General features: G+C 43.6%; 1 protein-coding gene across 1 annotated transcript in view; it reads left to right on the top strand.

The window, feature by feature from the left end:
• The window catches only part of FOXO1 (forkhead box O1), a 90211-nt gene extending 74920 nt beyond the window's left edge, over positions 1–15291 (top strand). The window contains 2 exon segments of the mRNA XM_082247296.1: positions 13966–14197; positions 14200–15291. Of these exon segments, the coding sequence (XP_082103422.1) occupies positions 13966–14197; positions 14200–15287 (1320 nt within the window). The 3' untranslated portion in view covers positions 15288–15291.
• Positions 15292–15839: the final 548 nt, after the last annotated feature.

Below are 15839 nucleotides of genomic sequence, written 5' to 3'. Positions count from 1 at the left end.
ATCGCATCGCATTTGCACCAAAATGATGCAGGGCCCTTTTTTTGGTTGACACTGGAATCTGATTGCATGAGTGTTCACACCTGTGTGATCTGATTTCCTGCACCATTTGACAGTTGGCACTGCGATCTGCAAACCTTTTTCTGGGGGTGTCATTAACTTTACATTGACACCCACCAGCGGTTTGCAGATGTCACTGTGAACCAGTGTGCGATTCGGGTGCAATGCTGGACCCGGCACTTAATCCGAGGGTTTCCCGCATCACACCAGTGTGAACTGGGACTTAGAGCTGAACAATTAGTTGTCGGCATGTGTTGCTGCTAGTCCTTCGTTGAATTGTCTTTTAACTACCATGTGAGGACATATCCATGCTTCCCATGGCACCCGCATTTCCTGCACAATCATGAATACTTTGTAACATACAAAAAGTTAGATTTTTGGTGCAGACACTGTTCTCACGTCTATCCTAATTGTCTGCTGTGAATCTTGGGGATAATTTAATCCTGTTTCAAGGCACTGTGATTTCTCTTTTAAAAAGGCTTACTCTGCAAGTCTCTTATCTATTTACAGTAAAGCTCAAGGGTCCCGTTTTAGTTTAAAAAAAAAAAAAAAAAAAGTCAATAGTGTATTTTTAATTGGTAATGGTTATATTAGAAACTGACCTCCGGATGGTCACACGTGTGCCTCCTCTGTGTGTCAATGTGTGCTTCAGACTGAATTAGGGATGCACCGAAATGAAAATTCTGGGCCAAAACCGAAAATGCAGGATGCCCTTGGCCGAAAACCGAAAATGACTTTTTCCCCCAAATTTTAAAATGGAGGGGCATATACCAAAAACAGGTGGCAACGTACACCTATCGCTGCCACCCTGTCGCAGTATATGTAGGTTGGCAAGTGGTTAATTTAATTACCAGTGGTATTTGTATTATGCAGCATGAGGGAGTTAATGTATTGCCACTGCTGGTCACTGATGGATTAGTGACTGACCAGTGGCAGTTAATTAACCCCTTTGTGCTGCATTAGTGCAACCAGTATCGGTGCAACCAGTGTTAATTAACACTAATACTGGTTGCACTAATGCAGCACAAGGGGTTAATTAACTGCCACTGGTCGGTCACTAATGCATCAGTGACCAGCAGTGGCAATACATTAACCCCCTCCTGCTGCATAATACTAATACCAATGGTAAGCTCCCCTCAGCTTCCGCTCCCCCCTCCCCACCCGCCTCAGCTCCCCCCCCCCCACCTCAGCTTCCAGTTAACTGCGTCAGCCAAGCTAAAAGCGGTTTAGTTATGCACAGATGCACCAAAATCTGTCCCAGCCTTCAGGGGCTCTGAAGAAGAGGCGCTGCCTCGAAACGCGTAAGCCTGTACAGCTTCAGGGAACGATCTAATCCCGATCTTGTTGCTGAGGATTTTATATCTATTTGATGAGCTTTTTATAAAGAAACTCGTTTGTGAGTATTTTTAATATATCATTTTAAAAAACCTGTCTAAGAGATAAAGCACTAGGCCGGTGCGCCCGTGTGTGTGTGTGTGTGTGTTGTCGTTTACAGGGAATATGAACTGTTTGCAGAAAGCTCCCATCACTCTGCACGTGGAACAATTGCACTACACAAGCAGAGCTTTCTTTTGGTAATGTGGAGCACACAACTCGCACCAGTTGCTTGCACCATTATGTTGCAGGAAGCTTTGGCTAAGCTTAGGGATTTTGGGCTGTGAAACAAAACTGACTTTTATCTTGAGTGTTTGGTAACGCCGATGATCATTTTAACATAAACAGGCTGTACACATTAGGATTTACAGCAAAACTGTTTTTTTTTTTTCTTTTTTTTCTGAAAAGAGAAACCATGTTTCTTTTGCCCCGGTTCACACTTATGCGATGCGGGAAGGCTGCGAATCCGCAGCCTGTTCCCGCATCGCAAACGCACCCCCGGCAGTTCACACTGCCATATGCGATACGCTGGGGGTGTGAATGTAATCTTAACGACACCCCAAGTTTGATCGCATATCGCAGTGCGATCTTGCAGTTCGCACAGGATCGGATCGCACAAGTGTGAACCGCTGTGCGATCCGATCTTGATGCGGCTGCCAAAAAGGGTCCTGTGCGTGTTTGCTGCGGGTGCGGTGCGAATTTAGCCATACAAAGTGTATGGCTAAACTCGCACCGCACAGCCGATCGCATGTAATGAAGGAGCAGTGCGCTCCGACATTACATGCGAACGCCGCAGCCGCAGTAATGTGAACCAAAGCTTAGTGAAGAGTTTGTTTTTTTTAACCTTCCTCCTTGCTGTCTTTGCACTGTATACACTGAGCTGCACATGCACCGCTCTGTGTACAATTCTCGCATCTGCTGGGTGCCAGGACATAGTGACTCCTGAGAGCATGCGCCAGAGTTGCATCATCTTGTAGAGTAATGTTTACCATAATTGACCTTGTCTGTAATGTGTGTGTGCTGTTCATTATCAGTTGTAAACTAGTTTTGAACACTGTCCTAACGAAGAGTTAAAGAAAGAAAAAAATTAGAAGCCGAATGTATGTGAATGAGGGATAGTGTAGGGAAAAAGTTGGCTAGAACACCTTCTTACAAACCTCTAAAAGGTAAGAAGGATGGATATGTGTAATTTTTTGCTGTGTGATTGGAAATACAACAAACAGTGGGGTTTTCTCCAGTTTGACTGCAGACGTGGAAATGTGCTTTGAACGTTTCTCAAGCAGTGGCGAGATCTCCATGACATGCGGAGAAAAGATAAACTGTGATAATGCAGACATAGAGTCTCCCGAATCTTTGCTGGAGGATATTTTCCCTAAGGAGTCGGGAGCAGCTGCCACAGCTTCTTAGGCTTAAAGGAACAATTACGGTTCTTATTGACATGGGGCATATCACATTGAAAATAAGAGCAGCCTGTAGCTTCTAGTAGCCTTGTTACTAATTTAGCATCCCTGAGAGGACCCAAGACTTTCAAAATCTTTCCAGTACACACCTTGAAGGCATTTTGTCCAAAGACCGGAAAATACAAATAAACTATTCATACCTCCTAAGCGTTTTACATAGCAAAATCTATTTGAAGAGGCCTTTATCAAGAAGTGGGCTGTTCCCACTATTGATCTAGTGGTAACTATTCATGTTGAGGATGCAACAGTGTTTAGGATCCAATTGACAAATGTTTGGAAACTTCTTCCAAATGTTTGTTTTCCCTATTAGGCCCTGCATTGCAACCTGCTATGGCGGGGATGTTAGTCTGACATGACTTTGGAGGAATGGCCTAATGGACGAACAGTATTCAGGTCCTATTCATACTGACCTTTTATTTGTAGAGACAGCCCTACACCATTGTGTAGATTTGTTAGTTGATCTCACTCTTATTTCTCAAATGAGTCTTCTATCAGCAGATTTGTAACTGGTGGTTGAAATGTAGACCTGCAGAACCGCAATGTAAAAATTGTGAATTTGGGGCTTCTTTGAACATACTCAGAGTTCACTGAGGGTAAATGTATTCATTTGCCCTAAACGAAGAAGCCTAAAGTCAGCCATACATGGAGTAAAATTTAGCTGGGGCAGTAGTTAAACAGAAGTTGATATACCAATCAACTTCTGTATACCCACCCTGTCAAATGAATACTGCTTGATAAGTGCCGCCCACTGTAGCTGGCAGTGCTGATCATTGCATTCAGACAGCGGGGGAAGTCTCCCTGCTGTCAGAATATAGTAGCTCAGTGGGAGTGATACCCTCAGCCCTATTAAATGTGTGGATGGGGTAATCGGGTCAGGTTTTTTTTCATTGAACAAATAGTCTATGGGCTACTTAAAGTGATATTAAAGCTGTTATTTTTTTTAACAAACATGTCCTACTTACCTGCACTGTGCAGTGGTTTTGCACAGAGCAGCTCCGATCATCTTTTCAGGTCCCCTGCTGACGCTCCTGGCTCCTCCCCCTCGAGCAGTGCTTGCCCTGGGGGGCACTGCTGCGTACTCGCTCCTGAGCTGATGCTCTATGCGTCCATTAGGCTCTCTCTTTATTGGCTCACTGGCTGTGATTAACAGCCAACGGCTTCCACTGCTGTCTTAGCCAATAAGGAGGGAGAGTCCCCATAAAGCCAAAGCTATTGTGAACATCGCTTGATTGGAGGGGGCTCCAGTAAGGATAGGGGGAAGGGTGCGGGGGTTTACTGCATTCAGAGTTTTTCTTTTTTTGCCTTCATGCATAGAACGCGTGAAGGTAAAAAAATCTGTAGCCTTTAGAACCACTTTAAGTCTCAAGCTGGGAACACTCCTCTTCCCTCTGAGGCCAAAGAAAAATTCTCATTACTCCCAGGCTTCAAAGTCCAAGACCAGACCAAGGCCAGTGGCCCAGTTCAGTAGTAGTAAACTCTGTCCATCTAAACCAGGGATCCTCAAACTATGGTCCTCCAGCTGTTATGGAACTACAAATCCCATGAGGCATTGTAAAACTCTGACATTCACAGACATGACTAGGCATGATGGGAATTGTAGTTCCTGAACAACTGGAGGGCCATAGTTTGAAGACCCCTGATCTAAACCTTCCTATATTGAGGACATGTCCTCTTCAGCATGAAGAAAATACCCCATTTTCTCTAGGGGGAGCTCAGGAGTTTGGAATCTCCTTCTTCCTAATGTCTGAAAAGATCCCCGCTTAAAAGATAACCGCTTCGAGGCTGGGAAGGCATCCCAGACACCTTGTCAATGCAGAGGACCTGAATGCTGGAGGAATTTTTTTTCCCGATCAGCATTCTAGAGCTCTGAGCAATTTGTTACTACAATGGCTGATCTCCAGACTGGAAGGCCATTTAATCAGGATTTAGTCAGGCAACAAACATCCAACTATCAGTGAGGATGTCTTTCTCTGACAAAAGAAGTAGAAAGAATTCTATCCTGGGCACAACTTCAGAACTTCCAGCCTTGTCTGCTCCTCATATTCCAGGTTTGGATAATTGGCAGGCAGATTACCTCCGCCAGAAGTGCTCAGACCCAGGAAAATTGTCCCTACACGTGGCAGTATTTCAGGACCAGTGTCGCAGGTGAAGAGGTTTGTACCTCCTGACCTCCAGGCTAAGCAGCAGACTGGACAGGTTTGTCTCCATGTGCAGAGAAGAACTCTGGCAGCAGTAAATGCTCTAGTGTCTCTGAATCAGTAAAACCTCATAAATGTCTTCCTTGTCTACTGTGCAGGAGTAAGATGGAGGGCAATTTGGTAATTCTCGTAGCTCCAAACTGGCCCAGGCAGATATGGTATACCAAACCTGGTCAGACTGCTGGCAGATTCCCATTGGGCACTTCAATATCCACCTTTCCCAAGGACCAATTTACCACCTCGTTTCAGCATCATGGCTGTTGAAGCCCAGGTGCAGAGATAATTTTCTGCGCTTTTAAAAGCTAGGATGTCTGCCGTCATGGAATGAGGAAAGAAGTTTTCACCCCAGAATATACTTGGTGTAAAGAATCCTGACCTTTTTGCAATCGGGTCTGAATCCACATTTGTTTTTGGGTATCAAGGGGTAAATCTTGATCTTACTCTTATTCCAAAATGAACATTCGCCTTCCATTCTCAAAATAAACACCAGCTTCCCATTCTTTGGTTAAGACTTTAGTACAGGGTGTTTTTATGTTGCTCCTCCTATGCAACCACTTGTGACTGTCCATATTTTCAAAGACCATTTTTTGAATTTGAGGATAGTTTCCTTTCCTCTTATTTGGGGAATTCACACATAGTGCAGCGATCGGCATTTTACTGCATCGAAAAAACAACTGTCACTGCAAAGACACACAGAAAACAGTTGTTTCCGGTGTGTCCCTTTCACACTGCAACGCAGACCATAGCTGCACTAAAATGCAGACATCATTTTATCGCAGCACACTGTATATAATCTCTGGACCCTGTACAGCACCATTATTAAGTGTGTTTTTTGTACACTTTAAAAGTTTGTTTAAAAAATAAAAGGAGCTGTGTACTGTACTGAATTGTGCACCACACTGCCCCCTGCCATAGTTGGAGCTGTGTGCTGTACTGAATTGTGCACCACACTGCCCCCTGCCATAGTTGGGAATGAACAACTGGTGGAGTATCCCTTTTTCTACAAACTGAGGCACGCAGGAAATGGGAGGGGTTATACCAGGCTGTGTAACCCAATTGTCCTTTAGGTCCTTTGTCCCTAATGAACCCTAGTGAAAGCCTATTCTTTCTTATATTCTTTGATTTTGGGTAACTGTGGCCATCTACCTAGTGATCTGACTGCATAAGTTAAGGTGAGGAGTTACAAGCCAAACATTCACAATGCTTGGCTAATTCTGACAGATTCAGATGTTTGGCACCTGCACTGAGCTTCTGAATTGCAGGGACAATAGAAACAGTTGCAAAGTTGCTGCCTGTGCACACATGGTTATAGGATGATATTTCTGTATAATGGAGGAATTGACTATTCACCATACACAGGTGAAACCGTGCTTAGGCCAGACATCTGCTAGATCAGATTTGTGGCTTAGGTGCTTGAGTATAGGTAGCTTAAGTGCTAGCAACAATTTAGATCCAGCTGTTCTGTGTGTGTATTTTATCTGCTATCTTAGATGAACTTTATATCTGCATATATTATTTACCATATTTAGTTGGACACACCTGTGCTCTTGGAAATCCTAAGAGACCTTTGTGAAATAATCAAAACCCTGGAAAATTTCTTAGCACTTGCATCTCGGTACTCTGCATGTGATCGAAGGAAATAAAACAAGTTCCATGCCAGTTTGTTCATTTAAACTGCATTTCGTTATATTGTTAAACCATTTGGTGTAGGGTGTGTGTGTGTGTGTGTGTGTGTGTGTGTTTTTGCTCCTTATGGCACAATTATGTGCATATTCAGGTTTTTTTTTTTTTTAAATATCTAAGCAATCGATAATGAAGAGCCTGCAGAAGACTTGAGTTAGCCAGATGAGTACATGATTACATACACTATTCCAGAATGGACTGGCGCTATGCGGAGTGAGACAAACAGTTAATGCCTTGGCTGCTGGAATTAGCTTCCCAGGCTGAAGGCTCTATTCATTGCAGACATTTTTTCTAGTTCTTTCACACATTCCTGAGCATAATTCTGCCTTGCCCAGTGCAACACTGAGACCTCCATGGCTGCCTTTTTTTTCATCGTGATCCCAAGCATATGCAGATTTTCAAATGACAAGATATTGTCCAAATGCACCTCAGGTGCTGCGTTAACAACGTGACATCTATTCCGGCATCGTTTGGGCAAAATCTTTGCTGTATCTTCAGCATGACGCTGGAAATTTGCCTGTGGATTTAACTGTGTCTAAACTCTATAAAATATGACCTGTCGTTTTTCTATTAGTAAAGGTGCTTTTACTCTTACCTTTTTTTGTTTGCACTAGGTAGTTTGATGCAAGTTAATTTTTATAATACATTTTAAAGTGGAACTGCACTGCATCTATACAATGCATTGTTAATATTCATAGCAAACTCATCCATGTCTTCATGCTTTTATTTAGCTGAGAAATAATCTAGAAAAATGCCCCCTGGCATTTCTGGCAAAGGCTGTCGAGTAAGGGCAGATGATTCATGTAGCTTAGGCATGGGCTGAGCTGAGAACCCACCCTCCCCTCCTGAAGACTCCTGGGATGTGTGACCTCATTTACCTAGGCCTGGAGACCAGAAGATAACTTCCGAAATGGAAAAAAAAAAAACATTTTAAACAAGTAAATATAATAAAATAAAAAGAAATATTCAGCGCTGGACTCTTGTACACACCACTAATAAATGGACCAGCAGCTAAGCACTCAAGGGCAATATCTCCAAAACACCTTCTGAATACATAATAGAAAAATAGTGCAGCGCAATCCTAGTGGTAAAATTATAAAATCATGCAGAGTCCCAGTGTTAATAGGTGTCCATATAAACAGATAAAAGTCTCCAGTGTAAAGTGGTCCTAGGGCAATTCCATAAGGTGCTTGTCTCCACGAGTGCTCATGCAATCCCACCACCTGTTCACACTGCCGCTCACCTTAACAAAGAGACCCTACAGGGTCAACCAGCATTTCATCTCAAAATCAAAGCATCCTCACACTTTCTTCCTTAAGCGTAGTAAATGATTACACCTCCGATGCACTGTCAGCTCCTCAAACAATGTTACCAATATGTGTAGGAGACAAGAAAAAACGATCTAATGCTCTCTGTATGCAATCAAGCACTCTTTAATCCATATAAGAAAACAACTCACATTTTTGAAGAAAATAACAGCGCATATCTGCAGAGTTTGCAAGCAGGCGTGCATCAGGTCCACCAACCCGGAAGAGTGAGAGGCGGCCGCGGGTCACGTGACATCCCTCGTACGCGTTACGTCCGTGAAAATAAGCGGGACTTCTTCAGCAAGGGTCCCTTGCTGAAGAAGTCCCGCTTATTTTCACGGACGTAACGCGTACGAGGGATGTCACGTGACCCGCGGCCGCCTCTCACTCTTCCGGGTTGGTGGACCTGATGCACGCCTGCTTGCAAACTCTGCAGATATGCGCTGTTATTTTCTTCAAAAATGTGAGTTGTTTTCTTATATGGATTAAAGAGTGCTTGATTGCATACAGAGAGCATTAGATCGTTTTTTCTTGTCTCCTACACATATTGGTAACATTGTTTGAGGAGCTGACAGTGCATCGGAGGTGTAATCATTTACTACGCTTAAGGAAGAAAGTGTGAGGATGCTTTGATTTTGAGATGAAATGCTGGTTGACCCTGTAGGGTCTCTTTGTTAAGGTGAGCGGCAGTGTGAACAGGTGGTGGGATTGCATGAGCACTCGTGGAGACAAGCACCTTATGGAATTGCCCTAGGACCACTTTACACTGGAGACTTTTATCTGTTTATATGGACACCTATTAACACTGGGACTCTGCATGATTTTATAATTTCACCACTAGGATTGCGCTGCACTATTTTTCTATTAAGTAAATATAATAGTCAGACGAACATTTTGAGTTGCAAACTTCCAAAGATACAAAGATATGTTTGCCAATCTTGTGGGTTAGTTCACATTTCTGGTGGTTGTGGTTCTGTGTATTTTGCTGCATATTGTACTGTATCTATTTCAACAATTTTTTTTTTTTTTTCCTTGTGTGAAATGTGTTTTTATAAACCAATTACAGTAATTATTTGGACCGATTGGTGTTTGGTACCTAGGATAGCTATCAACGAGTGTGCTCGTTCGTGTGTAGGGGACTTACTGTATACGTCCTTGTCTATTTACTAATGCTAGCAGCATAATTAGAAATGGTCCATATTGATTGAGTGAAGTTTCACTTTAATTATAAAACAGGCATGTTTTACCCAATGTTTATCCTTAGAAACAGCTAGCCTAACCCTGGGCTCAGAGACCTGTAGTGCTCGTTTATAGGATAGCTTTTCTACATAATATTCTCTCACGCCACTAGCACACTTGTGATGTTAAGGCTATTGCGGACTTTTTTTTTTTTTTTTTTTTGTGGGGGACACACTAAGGCGCTTCATTCATACCTGAGCGTATCATTTTCAGGCATTTGGAGGCAGGCATTGACATCTAACAAACGCTTCTAATCTGCCAAAAAAGAATCTCATGTACTTTTTCTGAGCATCAGGCGTTTTGCTTCAGGTGACAAAACGCTCATTTGTGAACGGGGGCCATTAAAATGAATTGGATTTTGCTTGTTGAGCATTTTTAGACTTCAGAGATGAGCGTTTTAAGAGCTGAAAAACGCTCAGGTGTGCACAGGGTCTAAGACTTACGGTTTCTCCCTCTGACTCCTACAGCACTATAGGAAACAATAGTGACCTAAAGGTTGACCAAAGAAAATGAGGGGGAGCAAGGAAACTGACACTCTTTGAAAGTGTCAGTTTCCCGGTGGACTTTAGCTGGGGAATAGCAGTGGCATTTTGTTTGGTGCAGGCAATAGGAAAGGAAAAGATTTACTGTATTTATCGGCGTATAACACGCACCTCACATTTAGGAGAGAAATTTTAGGAAAAAAGCTTAAAATTTTAAATGGCATTGAACTCAGAACTTTTTTTTTTTTTTAATCAAATGCAGTCTTACCTGTGTCTGTCAATGCAGCCTCGCCAGCGCAGTGTCTGTCAATGCAGCCTCGCCAGCGCAGTGTCTGTCAATGCAGCCTCGCCAGCGCAATTACATTGCGCAGATCGCCCATATATTTCTTTAAAAAAAGCCGGGCAGCGCTGAGGCAGAGGGCGGCGGACCTTGCGAGGAGAAGCGAGTACGAGTCGCCGCTGTCATCTAATGTCCCGGCGCCTATGATAGACGTCACACGTCCCGTGTCCCGGCATTGGGCCACTGTGCTGTCCATCATAGGAGGCGGGACTTCCTATGACAGCAGCCGCTCGTCCTTCCTTCTGCTCTGCCCGGCCCGCCCCCTCTTCCTCTCAGCACTGCCCGGCTTTTTTTTTTTTTTTTTTACTATACCGGCGTATAACACGCACTGGTGCTTTGTCCTCCATTTTTAGGAGGAAAAAGTGCGTGTTATACACCGATTAAATACAGTACTTCTTTTACAGGTATGCATGTTTGAAATGTTTGCTATTAGAGTTGTTTTAATGTCTTAAGCAAAGCTGCTGAAGTGTGGATAAAAGATTTGAATACGAGCAGTGAGTACAGGAAGTTTTACAAAGCAAACTAAAGCCCATGTGTACAAAGCGTTTGTTCTTCTTCTTTCCTTTACCATCCAGTGAGTCACTGGCCTGAAATAAGAATGCAACCAGTGAAAACTTAAGAAATCGAATATGCATGCATGGAGGGATTAGAGGTCTAATAAGACCTCTGAGCTTTCCATAAAGAGTACCTGTCACTGCCCAAAGCTATCACAAAAAAAAACAAAGGGCATCTCCATGCTCTTTTCCTAATGCAAACACGTACCTAGATCCAACGTTGGCATGTAAACAGTAATTGCACGACAGGTAAGGTATCGCAGCAAATGGAATAAAGAGAAATAACTTTGGTGCCAGAGCTCATGTTTTAACTCTAAACTGATAGCCATAGGTGATGCTTTAACAGCCTTTACAGGTTAATTTTAGGTACTGTAGTTTGTTGCCATTTAACAGGTGTGCGCAATTTTAAATCTTGACCTTTTTAGTATCTATTTACTGAATAGAACATTGTTTATCATTTACCCCAAAAAATTGGGCAATATATTTTCTTATGTCCTCTGACAGTCGCAGCCTGTTCAGTAAGCCTTCACAAGTGGGTAATGGTGCCCTCTGCAGGAGTAAGCTAGTAAATCATAACTAGTGGGTTATATTGCTTCCTCCAGGAGTAGGACTAGGCAGAACAAAAAACAGCTGGCTATGCCCATGGGCCGTTTTTGGCTGGTAAATAACCCCCCCGCTCTTCTTCTTCTTTTTTTTTTTTTTTTTTTCTCTTGGAGAGCTACAATCAACTGCCAGGCTGGGCGACGGGCTGGATAATCTATATCCAGTGGTCCCCCGCCAGCCCAGCCAGCGAGCGCGTGCTGACCGCATCTATGTGCTAGGTCCGCTGCAACATAGCCTCACGAAAAGAGGCTGGCCCGCGAGTTAAGTCTCGCAGGGTCGCATACGACCGGGCTTGGGTCCCTTGGCCGAAAGCTCCCCTACTTCAGTGGCAAGGAGTTCTGTCTGGAGCGTTACCCACATGATGGAAGGGTAAGTACAGTCCCCCCTCTCCTTTTGGTGGTTTTCTTTGGGGTGAAAGCGGGTAACCTCCAGGGACGTTCGGACCCGCCTGCAGGTTCCCTGGGAGGCCCCATCCTTAAATCCCTCCCTGAGCTGGGCTTCTCTCATTCCCCCGTCTGGACCTAAAGTCTGTTGGGGGTCCCAGGGCAGGGAATGCAGCAAAGACTCCTGCAAAGGTTCAGGTGATGTCTGAACTACCGAAGGTCCCCCCTATCCCTGTCCAGGGAATTGATTTACTTAGGTCTGATTCTATGGGTGGTCCTTACTCTGCACAAACTTCAGGGACCAGAGGCCATGATTCACTGGCTGCTGTCACACAGATTGTTCTCTCTCCCATTTTGCATGCAGGTTCTGAGTCTGGTGGTATCTACCTTCAAGACAGTTCTGTTTGCACAGTCTTGCATGCAGCTCCTTTAGCAAGTTCGGCTCCACAGAAGGATACCAAAGTTCGTGACAAGGTCATGGGGTCCTCTGATAGACTCCACAGGGCCACAGTAAGACCAGTATCATCCCCTGCTAAGGCTTCTTCCGCAGTTCCTTCCAATCATCCTGGTGGCTGTAAACGTCTCTTTGGGGGCTTCCTCTCAGAAGACCATCAGTGATCATCTACCATCCTGCTTTACAGTCATTGGTTTTAATGGCTTAGCTACTGAAAGCCAGGTACTGAGAGATGGAGGTCTGTCTGGATCTCTACTATGGTGAAGGCGAGGAAGTCGTCTTCCAGCAAGATATTCCATCGTACGTGGAAAGCGTACATTTCTTGTTGTGAGTCGATTGGCGCTCAATCCTTTTCTGTGGCCTGCATCTTAACCTTTCTCCAACAGGATGATGAGCAAAAGTTGACCTTGAGTACCATCAAGGGCCAGGTGTCTGCATTGGCAATCTACTTTCAAGTGCCACTAGCCAGGCACTCTTTAGTTCGTACCTTCGTTCGGGGGGGTTCGACATGTGGCTCCATGGTATGGTCTCTTTTGCCGACATGGGATTTAAATGTAGTTCGCCAGAAACCTCCATTTGAGAATATATGGGGGATTCCCTCGCTTACGTTGTCCCAGAAGGTGGCATTCTTGGTGGCTATTACCTCGGCCGGCAGGGTTTTGGAATTGGTGGCATCCTATCGTAGTCCCTATTTAGTGGTCCATAGGGATAAAGTGGTTCTTCGTCCCTGTCCATCATTCCTGCCCAAAGTTTTCTGACTTCCATTTGAATGAAGACATTGTGTTGCTTTCCTTGTGTCCCTAGCCGCCTCATCCCAAGGAATTTTGCCTTGCATACCTTGGATGTGGTTTATGCGATTGGGGTGTATCTGGCAGTGATGGAGGTCAGACTCTTTTTGTGGTTACGGGTGGACCAAGGAAAGGGCTGGCTGTTTCTTCAGCCACCATCTCCAGATGGATCAGACAGACTGAGACTCAGGCCTTTTCCATTAAAGGTCAGGTTCCCCTTTCCCTGTCACAGCACATGCTACTCGGGCGCTGAGTACTTCTTGGGCCTTTCGTTGTCCAAAGTCCATATCTCAAGATTTGCAAGGTGGCCACTTGGTCGTCGGTGCATACTTTCACTAGGTTCTACAAAGTAGATACTTTGACATTTGCAGATGCTTCTTTTGGCCGCAAGGTTTTGCAGGCTGCTTTTTAAGAGGGACTGTTTTTCTTTAAATGAGCCCCATCTGAAAAATAAAAATGTATGTGTCCTAGTAAGGGCGCTTGTGTTTAGCCTTGGGTTATTTACCCCACCCCTCATTTTCCTTTTGGCACTGCTTTTGTACATCCCAGTAGTTATGATTTAAGGAGCGCTGTGTTCGTCGATGAATGAAAGAAATAGGGATTTTTGTACTTGCCATAAAATCCATTTCTCAGAGTTCGACGGACACCGCACTCAAAGGAATTTTAATACTTCTAATGCTGCTTTCTACTAAACTGGTTATCTAGAGCAGAGTGGTGGTGGTGGGTGGGGGGTTATATACCAGCTAAAAGATGGCCCATGGGCGTAGCCAAGTGTTTTTTTTTTTTTTTTTTTTTTTTTTTTTTGTTCTGCCTAGTCCCAACTCCTGGCGGAGGCAATAAAACCTAACAGTTATGATTTAAGGAGCACTGTTTCCGTCAAACTCAGAAATTGATTTAAGTACAAAAATTCAATTTTCACATAAGAATAAAAAAATTATTTAACAGTTTCTAACATCTGATTAAATGTTTTTGATTCTGATTTTTGTTAGAACAAATTTGCCTCCTAATGTAATATTTACATTTTCGTGTTTTTTTTTTTTCAGAATTCTATACGGCATAACCTATCCCTTCACAGCAAGTTTGTACGAGTACAGAATGAGGGCACAGGAAAAAGTTCTTGGTGGATCTTGAACCCAGAAGGTGGAAAGAATGGAAAGTCTCCTAGACGACGAGCTGCTTCTATGGATAACAACAGTAAATTTGCTAAGAGTAGAGGAAGAGCTGCCAAGAAAAAGGCTTCTCTTCAACCAAGTCAGGATGGGAATGGTGATAGCCCAGGTCACAATTTACCAAGTGGCCTGGTAGCCCTAGTTCTCACAGCAATGATGACTTTGATGCATGGAGCACATTTCGGCCAAGGACCAGTTCCAATGCAAGCTCAATTATGCCTGAAGAGGATGACCTTGGAGATCCTGATGTACATAACCTTGTGTATCCTCCTTCTGCCACCAAGTTGGCATCTACTTTGCCAAGCCTTTCAGAGATTGGAAACTCTGAAAACATGGAGAATCTTTTGGATAACTTAAACCTCCTGTCTCCTAACACCTCAATGACTGTTTCAACACAGTCCTCACCGGCCTCAATGATGCAGCAGCAGTCTGGTTATTTATTTACATCTCCCAACAACAGTATGGGATCCCCTGACCCTGAGTACAGGAAATATAGTTATGCTCAAGCTAGCATGAACTCCCTGTCACAAATGCCTATGCAAAGTGTTCCGGACAGTAAACCAGGTTATAGGCCTGTTGGCCCATATAATGTTCCAGCTGGACTTTTGAAGGAACTGCTTACAGCAGATTCTCCACCACATAATGATTTACTGGCCCCCTCAGAATCTGCTGTCTCACAGGCCAGCAGTAGAGTTTTGAGTCAGAATGTGCTGATGGGATCTAATTCTGGAATGCCAACCTATGGCACTCAGCCTACCCATAACAAAATAAACAGCATTGCCCACACACACCAATCACATAATCAGCAGACGTCTATCAATGGTCGTGCCTTGCCCCGGACTGGGAGTACCATGACACACAGTGCTGGCATTAATCGCTTGTCAACAGTAAAAAGTTCATTACAAGTGCCTATGACTCAACCCCATCCAATGACAACCATGGGTCCTTATCCTTCAAATAGCTGCAATGGCTTTGGAAGAGTTGGCATTGTGTCTCTCCACCAGGAGATGCTGCCTAGTGACTTGGATGACATGTTGATTGAAAGCTTGGAATGTGATTTGGAGTCTATGGAATCTATTATCCGGAATGACCTCATGGAGGATGGTGGAGCAGATTTTAACTTTGATAGTGTATTGCCTAACCAAAGCTTTCCTCACAGTGTCACAACCACCACACACAGTTGGGTATCTGGTTAAACAAAATATAGTAAGTAAATGTTTAAAGTAGCCTTTCATATAAAAATGCAATTTGATTGGCTGTCATGCTGATGCCATTGGTCTTCAGTGATTTAAGTCGCTGACTGTGAACATATGAAATGAACAGAATTTATTTGGTGCATGCTTGTCCCATGGTCAGTGCAGCAGCCAAATGAATTATATTTAAAATTTTATTGATTTTGACCTTAAAACTGAAGAGGAAAGGGGTCACTTGCCTATTTATGGTGGATCTTCATCTTATTTTTATTTGCCGTTTTACATGATGACCGGGGGAGAGATGCAACGAAATGGCAGTTCCTTTTTTTTTTTTTTTTGATGCAGATAAACTTTAACCTAGACAGACATGTAAATCTAAGTTTAGATGAGTGTCAGAGTTCTGCTTTGCACTTGAGAAACGTGGGCGAAATGTACACTGCTCAAAATAAGGAACGCTTTGAAAACCCATCAGATCTCAATGGGTAAAAATATGCTAGATATCTATACTGATATGGACTGGGTAATGTCTTATGAACAAAAGGATGCCACATCGTT

This window comes from Pelophylax lessonae (genome assembly GCF_965119305.1).
Source record: "Pelophylax lessonae genome assembly, chromosome: 2".
NCBI classification, from domain to species: Eukaryota; Metazoa; Chordata; class Amphibia; order Anura; family Ranidae; genus Pelophylax; species Pelophylax lessonae.
The sequence above is the reverse complement of the archived record's forward strand: the minus strand, read 5'-3'. Positions and strand labels throughout refer to the sequence as shown.